Here is a 27139-nt window from a genome sequence, read left to right on the forward strand (position 1 = left end):
AGTCAGGGGGCGGAGCCCGCCGGGCCCAATGCTGAGGGAGGGGCGGTGTTTCCCCGATGGTTCCGCTGCCGGCTGAGCCCGGCCAGGAGCGCTGAGGGCGGCGGTGGCGGCTGCAGGTGAAAAAGAGGCGACCGGGCGGGGAGCGGTCTCTGAGGGTAAGGTGGGGGTTGCCGGACTGGGATGCCGGCCTCGCGAGAGCGTGCGGGTCTGAGGGCGATGGAAACGGCCCGGAACGCCGGGCTGGGCGCCCGAAGGGCCGGGCCGGGCAGGGCAGGGCAGGGACCGGCCGCCGCCCCGCGCATCCCTCTGGCGCCGTGAGGGGCCGTGGAGCTGCTGCTGGGTCGGGCGTGTCCGCCCGCGGCCGTGAGGTTCTTCGGCTCGGAGACGCGACGACCAGGCCGGGCTCTGGAGCGCGTCCTTCACGGCGTGTGCAGCTCGCTCGGCCTGGACGCCGCACCCGCTTTCCCCTCCCGCCTCCCAGGGCACCGCCCGCGGTAAGCCGCGGGTGCCCTCTCCTCGGCCCGGCTCCCTCCATCGCCGTGTAAAGTTGAGAGAGTTAGCGCTGAAGACCCCAGAGCTCCTATAGCCCAGCCCAGTCCCGTGGCCGTGCGACCTCTTCGTGCCTCGGATCCGCGTCTGTAAACGCGTGTTACACTGCCGTGCTTAACTCGATAAGATTATTGTAGGATTTCCTGCAAAGCACTCAGTAGAGTGCTTACCTGCTCTTCTCAACCCTTAAGGGGCTTCCCTGGTAGCTCAGTTGGTCGAGAATTCGCCTGCAATGCAGGAGACCCCGGTTCAATTCCTGGGATCGGGAAGATCCGCTGGAGAAAGGGATAGGCTACCCCACTCCAGTATTCTCGGGCTTCCCTGGTGACTCAACTGGTGAAGAATCCGCCTGCAATGAGGGGAGACCTGGTTTCGATCCCTGGGTTGGAAGATCCCCTGGAGAAGGGAAAGGCTGTCCACTGCAGTATTCTGGCCTGGGAAATCCCATGGACTGTATAGTCCATGGGGTCGCCAAGAGTCAGAGGCGACTGAGCAACTTTCACTTTCACTTTGGGGCTTCCCTGGTGGCTCAGATGATAGAGTCTGCCCACAATGCTAAGGAGTCTGCCTGAAATGTGGGAGCCCTGACTTCAGCTTCTATAGCTCAGTTGGTAAAGAATCCACCTGCAGTGCAGGAGACCCTGCTTGGGAAGATCCGCTGGAGAAGAGATAGGCTACCTACTCCAGTGTTCTTCGGTTTCCCTGGTGGCTCAGCTGGTAAAGAATCCGCCTGCAATACGAGAGACCTGGGTTCGATCCCTGGGTGGGGAAGATCCGCTGGAGAAGGGATAGGCTACCTACTCCAGTGTTCTGGCCTGGAGAATTCCGTGGACTGTATACTCCATGGGATCGCAAAGAGTTGAACTCGACTGAGCAACTTTCATTCAACCCTTAAGACAGGTCCTGTACATAGTAATTGTGGTCACTGTGGGGCTTCGGTGAGCAAATGAAGGTTGAACGGGGTGTGAACAGAGAACTGTGAGAAGCTAAATTAGGACTAGGGTGCGGATATGGGGGTAATAAGGAGGGTCTCCCTCTGGAGGTGAGCAGTGTCTGAAATGGAATAGAGGGTGTATGCAAGGGCTCTGGGAGCAAAATACCATAGCCTGGAGGGCCTGAACAGCAGACATGTATTTTCCTCACAGTCCTGGGAGCTAGAAGTTCAGGATCAAGGTGTCAGCAGGTTTGGTTGCTCCCAAGGCTGCTCTTCTTGACTCCAGCCGCACACCTTCTGGCCATGCCTTCTGGTGATCTTGCCTCTGTGCGTGGCATCCCTGGTGTCTAATGTCCAGGTTTCCTCTCTTTCTATAAGAACAGCAGTCAGATTGGATTAGGATCTACCCTAACTTTCCCATTTTAATTTAATTACCCCCTTAAGGCCCAATCTCCAAATACAGTCTTCAACATATGGATTTGGAGGGAAACACAGTTCAACCCACAAAAGAAGGACTCTACTGGGTGGACAGAGAGGGAAGTATTCTCCAACAGAAGTGACAGGTTGCCCAGGTTTAAAAGCTGGGTCCTCGAGGTGGGTTTGTGTGCAGAGCACATGTGTGAGTCTTGTTTGTGCTCTTCTGCATTTTGTTTGTTTGTTTGCTCCCCCTGAAAACTCAGGGTGAATTCTCTTTGCTCTTTCTCTGGCAAACTTAACCTTCAGATTTCAGCATAAATGTCTTTCCTCCAGAATGTTTTCTTCTGACCCTGTCCCCCAAATTAATTTGTACCTTCCCCATTTAATATCTTCAGTAAGCCCTATTTTTGTAACTTCCACTGAACTGACTCTTCGTGAAAGCATAGGATGACTATATCTGAGTTGCTTACCATCTCACCTCAGTGCCTTGTATATAGTGGGCACTCTGAAGTTATGTGAGTGACTCAAACTGAGACACAGCCTGTGGAGGGCAGGGAACCTTCCATTCTGAGTTTGTTAGCTTTCCATCCTCACCACAGTATCTTGCCACGTATTAGGCACACAGCATCAGCTTAACTCAGTTGGTCTACATAGCATCATAGAGTCATTGAAGAGCTAAGACAGGAATCTGGGCTTGTGTGCACATAGCCAGTGCTTTTGTCATTAGGGTTGGGTTAGGGGGCTGGGGACCAAGCCACTTGTAAAGCATGACAGCCAGAGAGGAAGACAGAACCACACCAAGGGAAGTGTGTGTGAACCTCAGACGCTTGGAGAAGTAATCTGTCAATGGCCCCACTGAACAGACTTCCCAAATTCTTTCCTATGGTGTTTGGCCAATTGATCAATCACCTCATGGAACCGAAGGGCCTTTGCCCTAGGAGCTGTCGCTACAGGATAAAATTCCATTCTGGTTTTTATTCTCAGTAGAAGCACCTCTTCGTTCGCATGTATCTAAGCTTTTTCTTGTTTCCCTTTTTCTCTTTTCCCATATTCCTCTTCCTTCCTTTTGATGCCATTCAGTCCACCATCACATTCTTGATGTAGATTTGTGGCCTTTAGAACAGGAAGATACCTTAGAGATTATCTAACCCAATAGGGGAGCCTCTGTTTTTACAGATTAAAACTCTGAGGCCCAGAGTCTCCATCCATCTCAAAACCATGTATTGAGCACCTACCATGTCCAGGGCACTCTTCTGGGTACCAAAGACGTGCTAATTGATAAGACAGTAGGTTTTTGTTACTTGTCAGAAAGTGAGTTAGCCGAAAAGACAGAGAGCATGCCGTGCTCCATGTATCGTAGCGCACAGCCTGTATTGCACGTGTTCGTCCTCCTGTGTGCTGTGCTTTACGCTGGTGCTTGTCTGTGGGGTCACCTGGACAGCCAGGCGTTGGTAATAGACTGAAGAGGGTGCTGATTGGATTCCAAGGAAGCCCTCGGAGCTATTGCATGTAACTTGGAGTAGCAGTTAAGCATGTGGGCTTTGGAGTCAGATTCCCTGGTTTAAATCCCAAGTCTGTCCCTTGTTGGTACCCTATTATTATTAGCCATGTCGGTCCTCTCTAATTCTGGCCAGGTTATCTATTTGCTGTGTGGCAAACTACCCTAAAACTTGGTACCTTAAAAACTGTTTTGTTTTATCTCACAGTTGTGTGAGTCAGAAATTCAGGCGGGGCTCTGCCGGGTGGTTCTTCAGCCCTACCGTGGTGTGGGTGGGAAATGGGGCCAGCCTGGAGCCTTCAGCATGACTTTGCTCCCATGTCTGGGCCCTGGGAAGGGATGCCAGGAAGGCTAGGTTCAACAGGGCCCTTCTCCTGCCCCATATACTGGCTCCAGCTGGGCATCTTACAGGCCTGTTGGCAACGCAGGCCTCCCAGAGGCATCGTCCAGAAGATGGAAGGTGGGAACTGTCAGCTCAAAGGCCTTGGCCCGGAAAAGAGCACGGCTTTACACCCTTCCTTTCACCTGTTCTGTTGATTGAGATAGAGGCTGCTCTGAGTCAAGGAGAGGAGACCTAGATCCCACCTCTCCTTGGGTCACAGATGTTGTGGCCATCTTTAATGTGCCGTGTGCTTCATTGTCCTCATCTGTCTATACAGTGAAGCTAATGGTATGTGGTATCTATCTCACAGCTATTCTGAGAACTGAATGAGTTCATATGTGTAGAGGGCTTAGATAGAATAGTGCCTGACATAAAGGAAACATTGGATAAATATCATGATTATCCTTATGAGGTATATGATATATTATGATTCGTGGTGGTTATTTGTAAGACACATAAAAAATCTAAGATGCAAATTCTCTTTCTGGAGCTTTTTATAATCGTACTTGGGAAGGTACAGGATGGATATCGTGAAGCAGTTAGAGAACTATGCTAAGTAACATACAGTAGTTACAGTTTTTATAGTCAAATTGTGGAATAACTTTGCATGTCACTTCTGTATAATCAGAAAATGTGTGATATAGATTCAGGATATTTGCTGTATTTTAACACTTAAGTCTTTGGAGGAAGCTTCTGTGTTGTGTTTTTCCTGTCCCTTTTCTCATGGGCATAGGAGCATGGACTTTGGGTTTAGGAACCAGGGTTTAAGTCCTGGCTTTGGAATATAACAGTTTTCTGATCTTGGCCATGTTACTTTAATGCCTCACTCCTTAATTTCCTCACTTGTAAAATGGTGATCAAAGCGTTCTTCTAGCATTATTTCGAGTTAATGACTGGAATATTCCTAGCACAGTGCCCGGTCTGTAGTAAGTAGTCAGTAAATGATAGCTAATAATAATGATAAACCAAGAAGGCTTTTCTTTTCAGGCAACCAGTGGGACAGGGTAGGTAACCGATCACCCGGTCTTGTGGGCGTTCAGCGCCCTGAGGATTCGGCTCTGGGGACTGCGCCGCGCCATCTGACATGGTGCTTGCCTTTCTGTGTCCGTGTTGCACAGGACGTCATGACAGTGAAGCACGGATCAGTCGGTCGGTTTGGACGCCCTTTAGCGTCCAGTCATGGCATCAAGGATCACTGCTTATCGGCGCCCTTTGTCCTAGGTCTCCTGGATGGTGGAGCATGGACCCAGTTGCTGCCCACAGCTGCCACCTTCTCCAGCAGCTGCACGAGCAGCGGATTCAAGGCCTGCTCTGCGACTGTATGTTGGTGGTGAAAGGAGTCTGCTTTAAAGCCCATAAGAACGTTCTAGCAGCTTTCAGCCAGTACTTTAGGTACGTGTTTTAGACTGTTCTCATTGTACAGAGAGAAAGCTTTTCCGGAATGGAGATCTTTTGTCTAAATTTTATTTTCTCCTCGGATTTCATTCTCCTTATCTTTTGTAGCACACTGTGGGCTCTTTTTGCTTTTGTGTTTAGAGTAACCTGAGCGGGAAGATCCCCTGGAGAGGAAGTGGCAACCCACTCGAGTATTTTTCCCTGGAGACTCCCATGGACAGAGGAGCCTGGCGGGCTGCAGTCTGTGGGGTCACAAAGAGTCAGACAGGACTGAAGTGACTGAGCACATGCACACACGAGTCTTTTTAACTAAAATATATTTAGGGCCATGAAAGTAATTTGGCACTTTGTCTTTGATTTCTGAGTTGTAATTAATATCAGGCTTCTGTATACATTTCTTATCCTTTCTAGGGAAAAAGATTGAGGAATAGAGTTTCTGGTAAGAACATTTCTGTGATAAGAAATCTGAGAGGGGAAAACATCCTATATGCCATTTTTTTAAATTAAAACATTTTCATTTTTGTTTCACATTTTACTATTCTAGGAAAACAGGTTTGAACTCAATTTACTTATTTCTATAATTGTTTTTGTTTCAATGAAAGGTTTACTTATAAACAATAATAGCAATAGTATTTCATTTAAGTATTCTACACACATTTTCTGGTTAACTGGATTTATCTGTCCTGAAGCACTTTTTCAGGACTTCCCTATAGCTCAAAAGGTAAGGAATCTCTCTGTGATGCAGGAGACCAGGATTCGATCCCTGGGTTGGGAAGATCTTCTGGAGAAGGGAATGACAACCCACTCCAGTATTCTTGCCTGGAGAATCCCAAGGACAAAGAAGCCTGGTGGTCTACAGTCTGTGGGGTCGCAAAGAATCGGACACGACTGAGCAGCTAACACACACACACACACACTTTTTCAGAACCTTTCCCTCTAAAATGCATACAATTTTACTACTCTAGTAAATGATACATGGAACAGGATTTACTCTTTCCTTGATAATCCCGAATCATCAAATTAAGTCTCAGCTGTCATATGTGCTGCAAGTCATATTATAGTGGATTGGCTCCCTGAGGCAGCAGGACTTTCTGCCCATGTGTAAAATGGTCCTCTGCTTGGGCTTTGCCTGTTTCTTCTGTCTTTCCAGGACAGTTAGGTCTAGATGTTGTGATACATTGGCTAGTTTATTTGATAAAATGTCTTTAACAAACTTGCAGGGCAACTTACCTGACTCAGTATTTTTGCAAATACTGAGACAAATTCATTCACCTGTCAACTTAACTTATACCCAGAATAAAGGGCCTGGGCTTTATGATGCCTTTTCTCCGCATTAATTTACAGGGCTCTCTCACTGCTGGTTTGTGGACCACTGGGTTGCTGAGAAGCATCAAGTACCTAGATCAGTCAGGCTGACAGAGACGGAAAGTGGAAGGGTGGTTGCCAGGGGCTGAGGGGTTGGGGATAATAGGGGTTATTGTTCAATGGAAAGAGTTGCTGTTTGGGATGATGAAAAGGTTCTGGAAATGGGCAGTGGTGGTGGTTACGCAACGGTGCGAATGTACGAAGTGCCCCTGAATTTACCATATGAACCACATAGCCAGGTGTTTGACCTTATGTGTGTTTGGCCATGGTTAACAAATTAAAAAAAAAATTTTTTTTAAAGAGTCTGTATCTAGAGTTGGTTTATTGTCTCTATTTTCATTTTCGGATGTTTTTAAGATACTTAGATACAGAAGTATTTTTGTATGTGTTTTATGGTTTGAGATAGATAATTTGTCAGACTAAACATGAAATATTGAAAAGTATGTTCTTAGTTTTCTGTAATCTATCTGTATGCAATGAATAATACATATGTATAATTACATTTTGGGAAAAAAAAAGAACAATGAGTATATTTTAAAATCTTTGAGATTTCCTTGGAAGTTTGGATATTCAGCATACAAATTCAGTTCATCCAAATTGCTTTATTGAATAGCTTACAAAAAGTTCTTAAAGGATTGAAGCATACTTTTTTTTTTTTGCTTTTAAAAAGGATATGTTTTATTTTGAGTGATTAGGAAAATACTGAAAAACATTGAGAATCAATAATATCACAGACACACCTGGATCTTGACTCAGAATTGACAGACTTAACATTTTTTATGGTGGTAAGAACACCTAACATAACTGCCCACCTAACACGTTTTTAAGCGTACGGTATACAGTGTTGTTAACTATAAGCACTATGTTGTGTAGCAGATCTCTAGATCTTATTCATGACGCATTAACAACTGTTACCATTTGTTTCTATTTATTTTAATCGGAGGATAATTACTTCAAGGTATTGTGATGGCCTCTGCCATCAACGTGAATCGTCCATTGGCAAGCATGTGTCCCCTCCCTCCTGAACCCCATCTCCCTCCTTCCTCCCCACCTCATCCCTCTAGATTGTTACAGAGCACCGACTTTGTGTTCCCTGCATCACACATCAAACTCCCACTGGCTATCTGTTTTTACATATGGTAGTATATATATTTCAATGCTCTTCTCTCAAATCGTCCCGCCCTCTCCTCCTCCCACTGTGTCCCCAAGTCTGTTCTTTATGTCTGTGTCTCCTTTGCTGCCCTGCATGTACCATTGATGATACTATCTTTCTAGATTCTGTGTATATGCTTTAATACAGAATATTTGTCTTTCTCCTTCTGACTTACTTCATTCTCTGTAATAGGCTCTAGGTTCATCCACCTCGTTAGAACTGACCCAAATGCATTCCTTTTTATAGCTGAGTAATATTCTGCTGTGTCTGAGTACCACAGCTCCTTCGTCCATTCGTCTGCCGATGGGCATCTAGGCTGCTTCCAGGTCCTGTGCCGTGCTAGCTTGCTTTAGTTGTGTCTGATTCGGTGTGACCCCGTGGACTGTAGCCCGCCGGGCTCCTCTGTCCATGGGATTCTCCAGGCAAGAATACTGGAGTGAGTTGCCATTTCCTCCTCCAGGGGATCTTCCCAACCCAGGGATCCAACCTGTGTCTCCCGCATTATAGGCAGGTTCTTTACCACTAGCACCACCTGGGAAGCCCCGCTTCCATATCCAAGCTATTGTAAATAGAACTGTGAAAGTATTAGTCACTCAGTTATGTCTGACTCTGTAACCCCATGGACTGTTAACCCACCAGGCTCCTCTGTCTGTGGAGTTCTCAAAAGCATACTTAATTTTTAATCTTAGCATTTATTGAAGGATAGTCATTTTGAACATTAGCATGGATATTACTTAAAAGAAAAAACTATCAGAATGTATGGATTGTTAACCCTGTAAACAGATATCCTTTCTTTTATCAGGAGCCTCTTTCAGAACTCTTCAGGCCAGAAGAATGATGTTTTTCATTTGGATATTAAGAATGTGAGCGGCATCGGGCAGATCCTGGACTTCATGTACACGTCGCATCTGGATCTTAACCAGGACAACATCCAAGTCATGCTGGACACAGCCCAGTGTTTGCAGGTTCAGAATGTCCTCAATCTGTGTCACACCTTTTTGAAGTCCGCCACTGTCGACCAGCCTCCGGGCCTGCCCTGTCAGGGCACCTTCTCCCTGCAGGGCACCCTGACTCCCGACACGAACTGTGTCCTCAGTGAGAACTACCCGCCTCCCTTGCTGCCCGAGTGCTCCGCGGGCGTCCAGCAGGGCAGGGCCGTGGACGAGTCACACTCTCACGCGCCAGCCTCAGTTGGTCTTCATGCCCCCACGGCCGAAACCTCCAAACAAGCCCCCGACCCGTTCGATGGCAGCTGCACAGAACTGCCTTTCAAGCAGCCCAACTGTTACTACAAGCTCAGAAACCTGTACAGTAAGCAGTGCTATAAACACGCCGGCTGTGCCAGTCACGAGCGCGTGACCCAGCAGCCTTTCACCTTCGGCGCCTCCGCCGACCTTCACGCCGCGGATCGCCAGCCCTGTGCGGTCAGCCACACCGAGTGTGTCCTGGAGTCCTCCCAGCACCTGCCTTCCAACTTCCTGGCCCAGCCTTTGGGTGAAAATGCCCCAGACCCCGCGTCCGACCACGCCGGCCAGCAGCCTACCCGGCAGATGAGGCTCAAGAAGGCCGTTCACCTTAAGAAGCTCAACTTCCTAAAGTCACAGAAATCTGCAGAGCAAACCTCTGAACCAAAACCCGATGATAGTTTAACCAAGAGGCTGGAAGCTGTCAGGGAACACCCTGTGGAGAAAGTGAACAGCCCCAGTGCTGAAGAAAAGGAAAGTGAGGAACTCAGCAGTTCTGAGAACTTCAATGGCGTGAGTGAGATGGAGAGGCCTGAAGACCCCGCGGCCCTGGAAGACCAGACCCAGATGCCACAGTCACAGAGACAGTACGCGTGTGAATTGTGTGGGAAACCTTTTAAACACCCCAGCAATTTGGAGCTGCACAGACGGTCTCATACAGGTACACTGATTTGGTCCCCGCAGGCAGAAGGAAAGGAAATAATACCAGACGATCAGACACCACTGCCTGCTCCCGTTTTTGTAAGAAGTTTTGCTATTGCTTGATGATGTCATTGATATTTACCCCAAAATCAAAGAGTGTTCGCTATCTTCTGCTTTGTGTTTTTGGCGATGTCGTTTAAAGAATAATCTTAAGTTAGTAAATGCTTTCATAGAGCCATTTTAAAAAAGATGGTGCACTTTTCATCTTTTAATTGTGGTTTTCTATGAGAAGCTTTCCATCTCAAAGTATGGCAGATTCTTTTGATTCACTCAGATTTTCATATTAATTCTAAAACAGATAAGCAATATTTAGTTCTTTCTTCAGAATTATATATATATATATATTTTTTTTTTTTTAAAGCATGATGTTGGTTAATTCAGACCAAAGTAGTTTAGTTTGAGTAATTCTGAAAGCTTTGGAAAGTAATTTGAATGTCAGATTTTTTTGTTTGTTTTTAATGTGTTTTTTTAAATTTATTTATTTTTAATTGGAGGAGAATTGCTTTACAATATTGGTTTCATTTCTGCCATACATCAACATGACTTAGCCATAGGTGTACATGTTCCCTCTCTTTGAATGTCAGATTTTAAAAATTGTGATTTGGGAGGCAGGAGGTAAACTTGTGAATGAGGATCAGCTTTAACCATTTGGTATTTTCAAGTGAAAAATTCTTCCCTCTGAACACTGAATTTTCAAAGTTCTGTTACCTTAGCTCATACCTCTTCCCCTTTCCAAAATATTTATTTTTTCCAAAGCTTTAGAAAAAGTGTTATGCAATATTTATACAGTATGTAATATAATACATGTATATTATTTTCTTTCCTGCACTTAAGCCTGATGACCCTAGTACACATTACTCATTATTGTCAGTTATCTTCGAGGCATGAAAAGGAGTATGTTCAGGAGGCTTCTAAAGTAACTGCTTTCAAGATGCTTGTGTGATTGTGACTATTGGTGTGATGTCCTGTTATCACTCCTGATTCCCCATTGGCTTAGATGTTCACTCCCTTATTGCATTGTTGAGACTGAATTAGTATTTATGAAAGCCTTCTATAAATTTTGTTGTATTTGAATATAAAATACTATCATTTTTGTACCATTGACTAAATTTTGCCCTGAAAAAGCTTAATTTAGATCATTCTGTAATTTTCTGGAGCCTAAAGATCAGTATAATTTTTATTTGAGAAACTTAGCAGTTTTAGCTTTAAAGGAAACAAGGATTGTTTTTATTCTGCAAGAGCGTCTTTGGATGATAGCAGTCGGACCGCTCTGTGGCACTGTTGCTCCCCGGGACATAATAGATTGAGAGGGGCAGCAGTTCTCAGAGCGTGGCTTGGGGAGCCCTCTCAGGGGGTCAGTGAGGCCGGCGCTGTTTGCACCCTTGTGTACGATGCTCCCTGCCCTTCCCTCAAGTGTAAGTGCTCAGGCCCTCACCGTCGTGTCCAGTCGACTCTTTGTGGCCCCGTGGACTGTCTCTCTCCAGGCTCCTCTGCCCCTGGAATTTTCCAGGCAAGAAGACTGGAGCGGGGTGCCGTTTCCTCCTCCAGGGCAGGTGTACAGTGGAGTCGGCTCAAGGCTGCAGGATGTGTGATGAGGCCTTCACCTGGTGGCCAATGAAAAATGCCTAGTCGTTTTTTCCAAAATCACTCCGTTTTGATTTCTAATACAGACTGTACCACCAAATATGGCCCACATAAGGAAAAGCTCTTTAGGGTCCTCAACTGTTAAGAGTGTGAAGGAGTCCTGAGAGCAAGAAGTGTGAGAACCACTGGTGTGGGGTTATTAACCCTGGTCACCTGAGACTCTTAGGAACTAGTAACAACTTCTTTTTTCAGACTCTCGTATCTCATAGTGGGGGCTTTAATGTAGCATTATCTATTATCTCTTTAACTTCAGACATAAATGTAGTTCAAAATACAGCATTCATGTGATTATAATTACAGTTGGCCCTTGAACAACACAGGGCTTACGGGTGCTGACCATCTGAGCAGTCAGATCGTGGTGTAACTTATAGTTGGTCCTCCGTGTACTGGTCCCTGCATGCCTGCAGATTCAGCCAGCCTCCATGATGTAGTTACTATTGAAAAAAATCCACGTAAGAGTGGACTTGCACAGCTAAAACCTTGTGGCTCATGGGTCACCTGTACTTGTGGTCAGGAGCTCCCCCCTCATCCTGGGGAAGCCTTTAAACAGTTTCAGGAAAAGATCAAAAGGACCTTAGCAGAGGCCCAGAAAGCTCGCCAACTCCAGCAACACAACAGGAGGTGAAGCATTATTTTTTAGAAAGGATCTTAATGAAAGCACTTGATTTGAGGGGAATGGGGAAAGTGAAAGGCTCTTGGCCTTCACATGGTTTGTTTATTAGGGTTTCTGTAGGTTAAAGGCAGTACCTGAAGTATGTTTTTAAACAGACCATTTTCTGGAGACTGTCTTCAGAATCATTGTGATTTCTTTGTAGTAGAGTTCCATTCTCTACACCTGTTCTGTCCCAAAATGTGATCATTCAGAGTTACTGGAATCAGAGGGGCCAAGCAATCAGCCAGGGAACATGTCGCATGGTGGAATCTTCTTTTCTGCTGTTAGCATGTTTCAACCAAGGCTGAAAGGCAGCGGGGAGGGGCTTTTTCCCCACACACACTCAGGAGGTCCTGCTCTGTTTGGAGCAGTTCCAGGTTCATACCTCGTGTGATATGGGTGAGTCCCCTGGTTCTGTTAGGGCTCACCTGTGGTCAGTGCAGGAACCAGGCTGAAGGATGGATTTGTGCTGGTCAGCAAGAAAACTCACATTTGATTTTCGACTGAAGGAGAATTCTATGTCCAAAGCCTAATTATACTTTGAGTGCAGATAAATACGTTTAATTTCAATACAGCTTTAAATTTGAAGAACCATTTCTTTTTTTTTTTTTTTTTTGAGAGAGAAGTAAATATAGATTGGGACTTCCCAGGTGGCTCAGTGGTAAACAATGCACCTGCCAATGCAGGAGACCTGGGTTTGATCAGGAAGATCCCCTGGAGGAGGAAATGGCAACCCCTTCAGTATTCTTGCTGGAAAATCCCATGAACAGAGCAGCCTGGCGGGCTACAGTCCCTGGGGTCACAGAGTCAGACATGACTGAGTGCGCACACACACACACACACACACACACACACAGAGATATAGATCTCACTGTTATCATCTCTGCCTGTCATCTAAGGGTGAGAGAGATGGTGGGGACAGAGTCTCCCCATGCTCGTACCCTGATGATGAAGTATGTTATGCTCTGTTTTGAATGGTGGGACACGGAGGCAGTTTAAACATTGTAAATGGAAAACTGTCATGCAGGTATTACTAATGATTTTACCCGCTGTTCTTTTGTTTTATTTTAGGTGAGAAACCTTTTGAATGTAACATTTGTGGGAAACACTTCTCTCAGGTGGGAATACTTTTATTTATTGTTAATAATCGGAAACCTGAAACCCAGTGTTTATTTTTATTACAGATGAGACATAATTTGGGGACTTGTGAGAGCAGACTCTGATGATATCTGTAACTTAAAAGTCTTCATACTAAATCAGGAGAAAATAATTTTCAAGAAAAAAAATTTCTAGCTCCTTGTGAGGGGTACCATTTTTTATAAGCATAACTGTGAACTCTCACAATAACTTCCCTCATTAAGGATGGGTCTAATTCTAGTATAGTTCTTCTCTTCCTGTGCATGATATAAACCACATTGAGCACCACTTGAGGGCTGGGGGATTCCTAGGTGGCTCAGTGGTAAAGAATCCGCCTGCAGTATGGGAGACATGGGTTTGATTCTTGGGTGGGTAAGATCCCCTGGAGAAGGAAATGGCAACCCACTCCAGTATTCTTGCCTGGAGAATCCCGTGGACAGAGGAGCCTGCGAGGTGCAATCCATGGGCTCACAAAGAGTCTGAACAACTGAACACCCCCGTCAGTTTACGCCAGGCTGGACCCAAGACAGACCCCTTCTCACTCTCACTGGGGTTGTAGATGTTAGGGCGTTGGAGAAGACACCACACACTTTGCGCGCCCCGCCCTTGCACACATCCTCTCACTCGGTCGGTGTGTCGTCTCCTCCTGTGGGCTCTGTACTGATCTGGGCACCAGACATGGCAAAGGTTTCAGCGGAAATTCTGGACACAGGAGAATGGCTGTGGGAACCCGCTTATCCTTCTGCAGCGGAGGGTAGCTATTCCCAGAAGCTGCTCGCAAGGCCCAGTGCCTTGAGGAAACAGCTCACACTGTTTCTACACACACATGATAATCCTGGAGTGAGAGCATGTCCAGATGCTCCTTGACTGGGGAAGGACCTTGGAGCTGGGCCTCGATGGAGGAGCTGGAGCTCCTGCACACCCAGACCTGCCATCCGGCTGCTTTTCACTCTGCCTGCTGGCTGTGAGCAGTGATTCACCACGTCCCAGTGGGGTCCTTGGCGTTACCAGTCCAGGCAGGGGCTGCACACCCCCACTAAGTGTTCAGTAAGCCTCTGCGGAGCTGAGTGGCGGGATTGCTGGTCTACCTGCTGTGCACTCTAGCTGAGGCCTGTGCTGCTTCCTGCCAGCCTTCCCTGGAGGTCAGAGCTTGGCCTCTAGAGCCAGACAGTCTAGATTTGCATCCAGCCTCTGGTTTTCTGCTTTGACCTTGGACAACCTACGTGTTTGGCACTTTAGCTTCCTTATCTGTAAAGCGAGGGTGGGACCACTGACCCCCGTGGTATGTGAGGAGTAAACGAGTTTATAAGAGGGCCAGCTTCCCAGGTGGGTCAGTAGTAAAGAATCTGCCTGCAAATGGAGGAGAAGAAGGTCTGACCCCTGGGTTGGGAAGATCCCCTGGAGAAGGACATGGCAACCCACTCCAGTATTCTTGCCTGGGAAATCCATGGACAGAGGAGCCTGGTGGGCTACAGTCCTTGGGGTTGCAAAGAGTCAGACACAGCTGAGCAACTGAAGATGCTCAGCGTCACGCCTGGCCCATGGTGGGTCCTCAGGACACATCAGTAGCCCCTCTCCTGTGGCCACTGCCTCCCATCTCTGTCCTCTCTGCTCTTGTAGACCAGGTTTCCGAAGGCACGCACCCCCCTACTCCACCCCCCACCACTGTAATCTTTCCAGCTTTGGTGTAATGGGAAAGAGTAAAAACTGGATTAATGACCATTAATAACGAGCAATCACAACTTCTCTGGGTCTCATTTTTCTAATTCTTAGAATAGAGATAATACCACCTCATGGGATATTAGGAGGATTAAATGGAAAAAAAAATGGATGTGAAAGTCCTTTATACATTTACACTGTGATAACACTTTAGGTTCTATCCTTTTCTTGTTCAGAATTCCATGGGTTTTCACTGTTAGCCAAATAAAGTGAAACCAGACATTCAGGCATTGAGTCTGCCTTCAGCCTTCTCTCCTGGGGTTAATGCCGGGGCTCACCCTCAGAGATTCTGGTGCTGCTGGTTGGGGCTGGGGCTTCAGTGTTGGTACTTTTGAGCACCCTGTCCTCTGCTTCAGACCCTGACTACACGTTCGCTCTCAAGTCCCACCAAGGGCAACCGTGTCTGACAGACGCTACAGAAATCCTCCTCTTCTATATTGGTGTCTGTGTTTTTATCAGATTTTTATAAAGAGTTTTTTTTTTTTTAATGAACATAGCCATATATTTATGGTTTTCAGATGTATATTGCTGTTTTACTTCCTAATATAATGATGAAGTTTTTGTGAATAAGAACTCTTTCAACAAGTATTTATCACAAACCTACAATGTCTGAGGAGCTCTGCCTGTGCTGGGGCACAAAGATGAATAAGGCTTCAAGGAGCTTTGTGTTTAGAGGAAGAAACAGGTGCATAAAGTGGTAAAGCACGATGAAACAGTGGAAGTTCCATGGCACTTGTATGGGGAACAGTATGGGCAAAGAGGGCAGTGGTCATTCCAACCTGAAAGTTGGGATGTTTGGTGGGTGAGGTCATGGGATGTGTCCCGTGCCTGGGGCAGGGCCCTGAAGATGGGAGGCTTTGATGGGCCTGAGGCTCTGGCGTTCCAGGCGGAGGGAGCAGTGGCGGTGTTTACACTTTACCTGTCCTTCATTTCTCATGTGAACTGGAATACATGTGGTTACAGTGGACTGAAAATACCTTCCCTTTGGGAAGATTCAACAATCAGAAAGCAAACCTACCAATAAGAATTAACTTTTTACTCATTGTAGTATTTAATACTACTAAGGGTTGGCTAGTCTTTAAAAAAAAAAAAATTAGCCACAACCTTAATAATGAGTCAGCAAACAGTTGACCTCAGCTTTGGAACAGCTGTGATAAGCCTGGATTGTGGCAGCAGGCTCTGCGTGTGCTAACGGAATTCCAGACATGGCCCTTGCCCGGCTGACAGCAAGTGAGAGCCATGCAGGACTTGACACTGTGCGTGAGGTCCCGTTTGGAGCCACGTGTCTCCCGTGTGCAGGAGGGCCCAGGCCGTTCAGTGCAAGCAGAGGAGAAATCTAAGACCGTGACAGGTCGGGACTGCCTGTCACAAGAAAAGCAGGCAGAGGGAAACCCGGTGTATTCAGCTGTCTTGGGGGAGAGGAGTGGAGCTCCCTCGCCTCTCCAGTGAAGCAGAATAGAGACCCTGAGCAGCTGCTGCAGGAGGATGGGTTCTGAGAGGTTCGGTACCTTCCCCCACCTCCTGTGTCCGGGGTGTGATTGACAGGGCACTGCCTCCCCTTGGAGGCTGCTTAGACATGTTCCAGGGCGCTAATGCGGCCCGATGCCAGAGGTGGCCAAGCTGCATCCTATCCGTGGTGAATATGCCAGAAATAATTTTTCAAATGAATCTAAGCTATTAAATCTTCAACTCTGAGGTAGTATTTCCATACTTTTGATGTTAAAATCCTTTTATCAATGGAGTAATCATTGTTCCTTAGGTGATATCTTTATGTTAATCTCCAGATTTTTTTTTTTTCTGTTTTAAAGTCTTAAAACTACTCAACTAGGTGACTTTTAAGATCTGAGTTCTCTTTTGTGTCTAAAGTCTCACAGTTCCCTATTTTGTACAGAAACAGTCACCTACCACTAGAAGAGTACTCTGCCAGAGATCATGTGCTTGATTTGATCATGGTTAAATACTGAGGTTCAGATACCTATTAGGAGTTTATTTTTTAAATTACTCAACAAACCAGGCATTAGCTTCTCTTCTACAGCAGAGTTTTTCAGTTCTGACAACTCCATCATAAACTAAAGTGGTGTCCACTTAGAAAGGGTAGAGTTTCCTTTTCTGCTAATATTTTTCAGCCCAACAGCAGCACAAGCTTTTTGAGTCCACAGACAAAGTCAAATTGGGGAGTGTTCCATCCCAGATGGGGGGGCCACGGCTGCCCCCCTCCCAGGGCCTCTGTTTACCTCCTGGAGCGGGTGAATTACTCTTTGTGAGGACATTGTGAGGACTCTCTGAAAGCCAGTTTGTAACTGGTGAGCAAAGTGTTCCTCTCATAGCAAACCCTTAACAAAGGAGACCTACTGGTATTTACCACTTGCTGGAATTTTCATGGATCCAACAGTGTGTAGATAATTTCTGAGATACAGTCTGTGTACTTAAGATATAATTAGTAACCTGGTGGCTCAGTGGTAAAGAATCCTGCAGTGCAGGAGCCTATAGTTTGATCCCTGGGTCAGGAACATCCCCTGGAGGCGGGCATGGCAACCCACTCCAGTATTCTTGCCTGGAGAATCCCATGGACAGAGGAGCCTGGCAGGCTACAATTCATAGGATCACAGAGAATCGGACACGACTGAAGTGACTTAGCATGCAAGCACGCAGAGCATAGCAAAATTTACCAAAAATAAAGACTTGACTAAAGGGCAGATAATCTGGGCCGCAGTTTGCTATGTAATTTGGTATACATTTTTTGAATGCATGATTAAAATTTTTTGCCTGAATCTTTCCATTATTTAATCTACTTTTATGGCATTTATCAGATTAATATATGCTCCTTTATCTGGGAGAATAATTATTTTCATGATACATTTTCAGTATTAAATAGCTAAGAAAACATCTTAACGTTCGTTTTACTGTTGTTTACTGTAATATTAGGTTTCCCTCGTAGCTCAGTTAGTAAAGGATCTGCCTGCAATGCAGGAGACCTAGGTTTGATTCCTGGGTTGGGAAGATCCCTTGGAGAAGGAAATGGCAACCCACTCCAGTATTCTTGTCTGGAGAATCCCACGGACAGATGAGCCCGTTAGGCTACAGTCCATGGGGTCACAAGAGTCAGACATGACTAAGTGACTAAAACACCACCACTGTAATATTAAGTGAAAGACCATTTCAGTTATATTTACTTTGAAAACAAGTCATTGTTAAGCTGTACGTAAAAAGGAAAGATGCACCATTGCTAAGAATTGAATCCCAATGCATTTCAACCATAATACATGGTTTATATAAGAACTTGAACGAAGGATCTAATTAAACCATGGAACAGATGGTGCCATACAAATTGCTATTTAAATGACCAGCTTTTCTGAAATTTGGAAGTGACTGATTTAAAATGTGTGTTATCTTAAATCCAGGGAGCCGTTTCCTGGACAGCAGAGTCACTGTCATACTGAGAATTCAGCACAGGCTAGCTTATTCACAGAAGCTTGCAGGCCCTCATGGAGGACAAGAGTTTAAGCTCAGCTCAGCCAGCATTAATTTCTGGCCTACTGTGTAACCAGAGCAACTAATTTATTTATCTGAATCTCAATTGTACACCTAGAAAACAGAAACAGTAATACCAATTTCTAAGGGTAATTTGGTCATGTGTGAGTAGACCAAATGTCTTTTGCTGTTGACATTTGCTGTTTTATTATTGTTATTAATAGTCATTCAGTTAAAAGCTAGGTATTTCCCGTTGTTTTGCCAAATACTTTCTCTTTGGTTACCTAAAATAAACCAGCTTTTTTTCCTTATGCCGTATTTATCATATTTTGAAATATAGTATCTAACTCAGTGTTTTCAGAGTCTGATAGACGTAAAGAATCTTCCGTGTTACATAACATAAAATCCACAGTTTTCTTTATACTTTCAATCCTACAACCATGAACTATCTTTGAGTTTCATCTAAAATATAGTTTGCAAATTCACAGAGCTAGCCACTTGTGCCTTCTGAGGTGGCCCACAGTGTCTGTGTTTCTCTCTAAATAAATCCACTTCTTACCTATCCAAAAAAAAATTAGAAGCCAAATTTAGGAGTTGGGGATTATTGTTCATTCTCTTTTTTTGGCTTATTTTGTACGTAAGGCCTGCATATTATTACCTTGGATATTTTCATCCTCCTCAGTGTTTTTCATAGCAGAACACTATAAAAAATTAAGTCGGGAAGTGACAGATTGAGACCGTTAATGTAAATTACAGCAATGGAAGATTGTGTTTTCCAGTCCTAATTTGAAACATTTGCCAGTAGCTTTTGTAATGTCAGGCATTTGCAGGTTTAATTTCACTGTACTTTAGGCAATTTAGTGTTGATTTCCTGTTGATTAGCACATGGAAATCTATTTTGTGATCTCCATTTAAATCACTTATTCTTCGTAAAGCCCTGCTGTTTCAGAGATTAGAAACATAGAAGGCCTGCAGCTGAAGGACCACCGTGAATCTCCTGATTTGCTCTTTTTGCACAGAAGTAAAAATGACCAACCTGTCAGTAAGAGCAACTGTACCACCAGAGGAAATACTTTTTGGAAATTTCTTACCTTCCTTATGAGCAAAAGCATGTTTTTTAAGAAAAAACAGTGCATGCTGAAATGACCACGTACAAGTGCTACCTTTTTCCACATGATGTTTGCATGAAGGTGGTCAAGGTTAAAAAAATAGGAAATATGATACATCAACAGCTGTTCAAAATACAGGCTTAGCAACCCTAAAAGAAGCCCCCACAGAATGTCGGCCCATTTTACAGGGACATGGCGGCCTGTACCCCTGATGAGGGACGGGCCAGGGGCTGGCATGGAGCTGAGCTGAAATCAGTTGCCCCCTGTTCAGTTGCCAGGCAAGGGCCGCTCCCAATTCAGAACCCAGGCTGGGCCTCCATCTTCTTGCTGCTTCTGAGTTGTGCATCTGGGATCTTCACTGGGAAGTTGGATTGGAACCTGGCTATATCTGTCAGTGTCCCTTTTGAATGTATGTGCCCTTAAAAAAGTTTTTTTTCCATTATTGGCATATTTTTTCTTTTCCTTTTCCGCAGGCGGGTAATTTGCAGACTCATTTACGTCGGCATTCTGGGGAGAAGCCGTACATCTGCGAGATCTGCGGGAAGAGGTCAGTGCAGGGCTCGTTCACCCGCCTGAGAGGAGCCGTCTCGGCATCCCCAAGCCTCTCAGGGGCTGAGGTCACCCAGGAACCAGCAGAACCGAACCCGCTGGCCTTTCATGTGATCCACATGAGAACAGAGAAAAGAGATGGAAATGTTAATCAAAGGAGAATCTAGGACACAGTTGTAGGAAATGGGATTTTACAGGAAACAATTACGCTAAAATTTCCATTCATTCCAGAAATGTCTATTAAAAGATGACTGGCCCCACGGAGGTGACCGTCTGGTAGGGAAGTGAAACTCGGCAGCCTGAATGCCTGGAATCAGGCGGGGGGTGCTGGGCGCACGCCAGCCCCGCTCGCAGAGCCGTGAAAAGGCTGAGAGGGCAGCTACAGGAAGGACGGGCGAGCCTCGGGGCCAGGGAGGCTGCGGACTTGGGAGAGCACAGTCTGCCTCTGGAGGTGGAGGTGCCCGCTCCTGTGGGCATACCGGCCTGCAGCCTGCTCCCCCTGCCCCTCAGGGGGTTGTTTGTGGGGATTCCACTCCCTCTGTTATCTGGTGGTTGGTCGTTCTAGGACAGGAGGCAACAGCCAGGCCTCTACTGGTCACTAGTGTTTTCTTCATTCATTTAACCATTCAGCCATTCAGCATTTATTAGGCACCTACTGTGTGCTAAGTGCTGTGATGGGAACACTGACATTCTCTGCCTCTGATACGTTCGTATTCAGGAGTCAGGGGCGGGTGGGGTGGGGGGGGATGACATGGGGCAGTTATAGTCACAGTCTTCTGCTGGGATGGGGCAGCACCCTTGGTTCAATTCCAGAAAAAGCAGTTGTCTCTGCAGATGGTAGAAAACAGAAGTAAAGGCCTCCTGGCCTGGTAGTGCCTCTGCCCAGCTGCCCGACACTGAAGGCCAGGTTCAGCACCCAGGTCCCGCCTGGCTGGGGCGCCTTGTAGCACAGGCCCTCTGCTGTTTCTCTGGGGTGTGGGGGGGGGGGGTCCTTGAAAGTCTTGTTTCTCAGGGTGTTTTCAGTGTGAGCCTTCTGAACTCCCGTTTAGAAGTAAAGCGTGCATTTATAGTCTTCCCAGATGCATGGTCCTGCGGTCAAGTGAGGCGGGACAAAGAGGCACCGAGCTCCATGCCGGGGCTTGGGTTGGGCTGGGATTGCCCCGCCGCCGCCAGCCCACCTAGCGATCACCCCTGAGAAAGAAAGGTTAACGCAAGTAGGTAGGGAAAAAGTATTTTAGAATTGAAATACTAGGATCGTTCTCTACTCTTCCTTTAAAAAGAGGAGGAAAAAAAGATGTTCTTTTCTAATGAGCATCTCAAACGAAATCAGGCCACTCCTGGTCACATTCTAGGGGAGCAGCTCGTCTCCTCCCCGGGCAACTTGAGTTAGAAAGGTCTGCAGTGACGCAGGCAAGCTCTTAATTGACTTTCCAAATTGCATTTGCAGGTTTGCAGCCTCGGGAGATGTCCAGCGTCACATTATCATCCACTCAGGAGAAAAGCCACACTTGTGTGACATCTGTGGTCGAGGTATGGCCGAGCGTCTCCCTTCTCTTCCGTGAAGATCTCTGATTAAAATGTTCTCTGTCCATCAGCCTAACCTCGGTGTGTGGTCTCCTCTCTAGGGTTCAGTAACTTCAGTAATTTGAAGGAGCACAAAAAGACGCACACGGCTGACAAAGTCTTCACCTGCGATGAGTGCGGGAAGTCTTTCAACATGCAGAGGAAGTTGGTAAAGCACAGGATCCGGCACACGGGTGAGCGGCCTTACAGCTGCTCGGCCTGCGGTAAGTTTCCGCCCGCCGCAGACCCCGTGCTCACCTGCTCCTCCCCATGGGGAGGGTGCCGGGCTCTGCCCACACGCCGTCCTGGTCATTAGCGGGGCTCAGATAGGTCACCCCTCTTCTCATGGATAACACGGAAGTGATTGCTGTTTCTTGACCACCTTGGTCTTCTCTGATTGATCTGTGTTCGTGTGGCATTTACCCGAGGTTTTGGCAACTGCCTAGATACCAACGTGACTGGTGACAGAGGCCTGGGTGCCACAGGGCGTTGGCAGTGGGAAAAGTGGGGGGTGGGGCACAGCGGCCTGCGGGGCAGCGGGGGCACGCGGTGGGCTCAGGAGGGGGCTTCTGGAGACCGTGTCACATGTCACAAAGCAGTCACCTCTGTGGCATTTGGTGCATCAGTGACGTCATCGGGAGGGAAAGAGGAGGCCCGCGGTGCTCAGTTTCCAGGCACGTCACTGCACAGGCAAGGGAACTGGGGCTTCGAGTTAAGCACCCGTGATCACAGAGTGTTGGAGCTTCTGAAGAACTGGGGGAGGGCGTGTGTGTGTGCGCGCGCGCGCATGTGTACACATGTGCCAGTGACAATGTGGACTGAATGAGTGAGTAACCATTTTTATGTCTACCTGGTTAGAACAAAGAGGAAAACTGCTCAGAGTCAGGCCGTGGGGAACCTGGAATTGGGACATCCTCGGAGCGGCTCTGTTCTCGTGGTTGGTCCCTAAAATAGTGTAGGACATGCGGGATGTGGCCGGAGGCAGCTTCCTTCATGTCTCCCACGTAAGCTGGGTCAGATCCCCCGGACACCAGCATCTGCCGCTCCGTGACTTGTCCGCTCCCTCTTAGAGGATAAAATTGCATCATTTTCAATCACAGTTGCAGTCTCAAATCCCTAGTGTAGGATGTCAGTTCTAAATTACTATTCCGACTGTGAACTTGACCTCAGGTTCACTGTTCCCTTCCTTCCAGCCAGGACCTGCTGCCCGCTATGACCCCTGTAGAGGAGGCAGTGCAGCGGGCCCCTGTCTCCCCCCATCCTTCATTTCCACCCCTCCCCGCTACTCACTAACTGAGGTTTCTGACCCAGACGAGGTCAGCTCTCGGGGAGAGCAGGGAGAGGAAGGGAGCGAGAATGATTCTGTGTGGCAGGTTCGAATCTTTATTAACACTCACTGAGTTAAGTCCTGTCTATAAAACCCACCCGTTGGGAGCGAGCAAGTCAGCAGTTGGGGTGCATTCAGTGTTGTGCTGCCCTCACCACAGTCTTAGAACATTTTCATCACCCCAAAAAGAAACCCCATGCCCACGAGCAGTCACTCCCCATCCCCTCCCTCAGCAACCCTTAATCTAGTCTCGGTCCCTAGATTTGCCTGTTCCAAACAGTTCATAGAAACAGCATCCTGTAATGTGTGGCCTTCTGTAACTGACTTCATTTCACTTAGCAAGTCTACTGTGAACATTCACATGCAAGTGTATATGTGGGTGTATGTTTTCGTTTTCTTGGATTCAAAAGACAGTTTCCATTTAATGGTGGCTTCACAGTCTGAGCTTTGCTGACTTGAAAGCCTGGCCCTCTCTGCCTCTTCTTCCCTCCCTCCTCCTCCCCCTCCCTCTCCCTCCAGCATTTCACCTTCTTCCTAAGCCTCCCCTTCCACCCTGTTCTCCCGCCCCAGCACTTAGCTGCACTTTCCAGGATGGAAAGGTGCATTTTCTTCTGGCTGGACTTTCTTCTTTAGCCCTCGGTTTTGTAGCCATTCATTCCAAGGAGACTTTCCCTGTTGGGGTCCCATCACCCCTCTGGGCAGTCCTCTTAGGTTCCAAGGCTGGCTCCCTTGCAAGCATGACCCTTGTCTGATCTGTGGAAACACTCACGTTCTGTGCTCCGGGGTCTGCAGGCCCACACGGGTGCAGGGGTGACCGTTTGCTCTCTTTCTGTCGGCCGCCCATACAGTAAGCGAGCTGTCTCCATTCTCCCCGTGCCGGAGGCGGGTGCGGCTCCACTGTGACCTCCCAGGGACCCGCATCAAGCCCCTGTCTTGACTTGAGGTACAATGAGAGACTCCTCCTCCCATTTCCCCTCTCTGGGGAGCTCTCCTGTGGCTGAAATTTATATCCATTGACACCTTTTGCCACATAATGTCCACTACTGAGAATTTATCTTAAGGAAACAAGGGAAAGAATGATGTGCGCTGACCCTTAGGTATGGTAGCAACCAGATGGAAGCAGTCCAGACAGCCCACCATTGCTTGACCAGGGCTGGATAACTGAGAATTCAAATACAGGGACATAGGATTAAGTGAGAAGTTCTAAAAGGTGTGTCCACGTAAATCATGTCGTTTGTTTCAGTTCAGTCGCTCAGTTGTGTCTGACTCTGCGACCCCATGGACTGCAGCACACCAGGCCTCCCTCTCCATCACCAACTCCTGGAGTTTACTCAAACTCATGTCCATTGAGTTGGTGATGCCATCCAACCATCTCATTCTCTGTCATCCCCTTCTCCTCCTACCTTCAGTCTTTCCCAGCATCAGGGTCTTTTCCAGTGAGTCAGTTCTTTGCATCAGTCTTTCCAATGAACACTCAGGACTGATCACCTTTCAGACAGACTGGTTGGATCTCTTTGCAGTCCAAGGGACTCTCAAGAGTCTTTTCCAACACCACAGTTCAAAAGCATCAATTCTATGGTGTTCAGCTTTCTTGATAGTCCAACTCTCACATCCATACGTGACTACTGGAAAAACCATAGCTTTGACTAGATGGACCTTTGTTGGCAAAGTAATGTCTTTGCTTTTTAATAAGCTGTCTAGGTTGGTCATAACTTTTCTTCCAAGGAGCAGGCGTCTTTTCAAACAAAGCATAGTTTGTTTTAGTCCTTTGTAAATGTCTTCTATAAGGTTATGTATTGCTTTTTCTCTTCTGGTGTTCTGATCATGGCAGGCCTTAGGTCACCTACCTCTAGCTTATACCTAGAGAAAGGAAATAGGACCTGGAGAAGGAGTGTAAAATTATGTTAGAAATTGAGTGTATAAGTAACTCTAGAAAAGATGCCTCTAAAGTAGAGATTGGCTGTGTTCGATTTGGGGATATCTGAGGAGCGCTGATGCGGTTTCCCAGCGTGGGCTGTCGGGCAGGCCCCCAGGCCCCCAGGGGATGCTCCTGGGCAGGGAGACGGGGCTGTGGAGACCGAGGCTGCAGGTTGGGGGGCTGCAGCAGAGGGGCATGGAAGGGTCTGGAACCGGCGTGAGTGGGTGACAGCAGGGCTCGGCCGAGTTCACAGGAAAGCGGGGTCGTTTGGCACTTGGGGGCGGCGGGGACACCCTCCCGAACGTCCTCCTCTGAAGCGCGCCCTGTCTGTCCCTGCAGGGAAGTGTTTCGGAGGCTCGGGCGACCTCCGCAGGCACGTGCGCACGCACACCGGGGAGAAGCCGTACACGTGCGACGTGTGTAACAAGTGCTTCACCCGCTCGGCCGTGCTGCGGCGGCACAAGAAGACGCACTGCCGGGCGCGCGACGAGGGGCCGGACGCCCTGGAGGCGCTCGCGCGGGCCATCGAGGCCCCGGACCTGGAGCGGTCCCAGAGCTCGGACTCCTTCTCCCAGGACTTGTCCGTGCCTCTGATGCCCGCTGTGACCGTCAAAATCCCCGCGCACCCGGCAGATGAGGACACGGTGGCGGAGTTTGACAGCCCCTGTAAGTTCCAGCCGGTGGCTCAGCCCCCGCACGGGTCGAGCAAGCCCGAGAAGCTCAGCCTGGAGCCCGGGAAGCTGGCCAAGCCCCCGCACGTGCCGCCGGTGCAGCACCAGGCCTACGGCTACCCGGATATGGACGCCCCGGCCAGCGCCGAGCCGCTGCAGGCCGATGGCGTGGCTGCCCTGCGCTCGTCCCTGGCGGCCCTGGACCACCCGCCCTGCACCGACCCTCTGGGCAGCCGCGCCGCCGCCCCCGCCTACAGGAACTCAGAGGGCCAGTTCTTCTCCAGCATGACCCTCTGGGGGCTGGCGATGAAGACGCTGCAGAACGAAAGCGAGCTAGACCAGTGAGGCCCCCGCTGGGTCTCACTCAGCGTCAGGGGCCGGGCTTCGGGGCGGGACACCTTCTGTCCGGCTCGAGACAGCCCAACCCTGACCTGGTGGGGCTGAGCAACCCAGCACCTTGGGCTCAGCGTGCAGGAGAAAGCCTCCTGGCCCCTCCGGGAGGTGCACATGGACGGAACAGGGCTCAGGGACCGGGTGGTATGGACTGCGGGGAACTCCTGCCCATTTCGGTCATGGTAAAGAGAAAATACACATCTATAATAATCCAGATATTATTTTTGCATTTTTACATGGTGAAATTTGTAGCATTTTGTATTTTTATTTACAAAAAAGATTTTATTTGTATAGGGAACTCATACAATAATTTAATTTGAATAAATGGAAGTTGCCTTTCTGCATAATACTGTGTTACCTTCAACATTCTTATTAACCTAAGACCATGTGGTGGTGGTGGTTTAGCTGCTAAGTCCTGTCTGACTCTTGTGGACCCCATGGACTGTAGGCCACCAGGCAAGAATACTGGAGTGGGTTGCCATTTCTTTCTCCAGGGGATCTTCCCGACGACTTCCCTGGTGGTCCAGTGGTTAAGAATTCACCCTGCAATGCGGGGGACACAGGTTGGATACCTGGTCTGTAAACTAAGGTCCCACGTGCCTCGGGGCAAGTAAGCCAAACTACTGAGCCTGCGCCCCACAACTAGAGAGCTTGCCTGCCGCAACCACAGAGAAGCCATACACCCCGATTCCGCATGCCGTAACAAAGACATGACAGAAACAAATAAATTGAAAGCTTTTAAAAAAAAAAAAAAAGGCTTTTTTTTTTTTTAAGGGACTTCCCTGGTGGTCCAGTGGTTAAGACTCCACCTGGCAGGCAGGGGACATGGACTCGATCCCTGTTCTGGGAGGATCCCACATGCAACTGAGCCCTCACGCCACAACTACTGAAGCCCGTGCACCTAGAGCCTATACTCTGCAACAAGAGAAGCCACTGCAATGAGAGGCCCACACACCGCAACTAGAGAGTAGCTCCCACTTGCCGCAACTGGAGAACGCCTGTGTGCAGCAACAAAGACCCAGTGCAGCCAGAAATAATAAAAAGCATCCAGGAGGGCTCACCCTGAGGGTGAATACCAGGTTCAGTTCTGTCATCCTGGACAGTGGCTTCGGCAACCCGCAGATCAAGAGTCTGGGTCCTGGCTGCCACATCCCGTCAGGTCGTGGGCAAGCTCCTCAACCTCCCAGAACCTTGCGTGGGTTCACTTTTCTGTAGTGCGAGGTGAATAGCTTTCGGTATTCTTACAAGGCTCAAATGATGATCTCATCCACTTGAAAACACCTGCCCAGGGAAGGGGGCGTGCCTAGCTGTGAACTTGAAACTTGACCGCTGGTACGGACGGTGCAA

The 27139-nt window shown here is 47.7% G+C and overlaps 1 protein-coding gene across 5 annotated transcripts; it reads left to right on the top strand.

Annotated features, from left to right (window-relative positions):
• The first annotated feature begins 26 nt into the window (after positions 1–26).
• ZBTB49 (zinc finger and BTB domain containing 49) lies at positions 27–26481 on the top strand. 5 transcript variants are annotated; one of them, XM_065914399.1, is made up of 8 exons: positions 27–116; positions 5002–5172; positions 8496–9598; positions 13007–13053; positions 19845–19918; positions 21368–21450; positions 21546–21707; positions 25068–26481. In XM_065914399.1, the coding sequence occupies exons 2-8, from the start codon at positions 5021–5023 to the stop codon at positions 25742–25744; spliced, it is 2298 nt and encodes a 765-aa protein (XP_065770471.1). In that variant the 5' UTR covers positions 27–116; positions 5002–5020; the 3' UTR covers positions 25745–26481. The 5 variants fall into 5 exon arrangements, with proteins under 5 accessions (XP_065770471.1, XP_065770469.1, XP_065770470.1 ...); XM_065914397.1 differs by lacking the exon at positions 13007–13053 and having other exon boundaries at positions 8496–9678; XM_065914398.1 differs by lacking the exon at positions 13007–13053 and having other exon boundaries at positions 54–155; positions 8496–9678.
• The last annotated feature ends 658 nt before the right edge of the window (positions 26482–27139 follow it).

The sequence above is a fragment of the Muntiacus reevesi genome, chromosome 22, assembly GCF_963930625.1.
Source record: "Muntiacus reevesi chromosome 22, mMunRee1.1, whole genome shotgun sequence".
Lineage (NCBI taxonomy): Eukaryota > Metazoa > Chordata > Mammalia > Artiodactyla > Cervidae > Muntiacus > Muntiacus reevesi.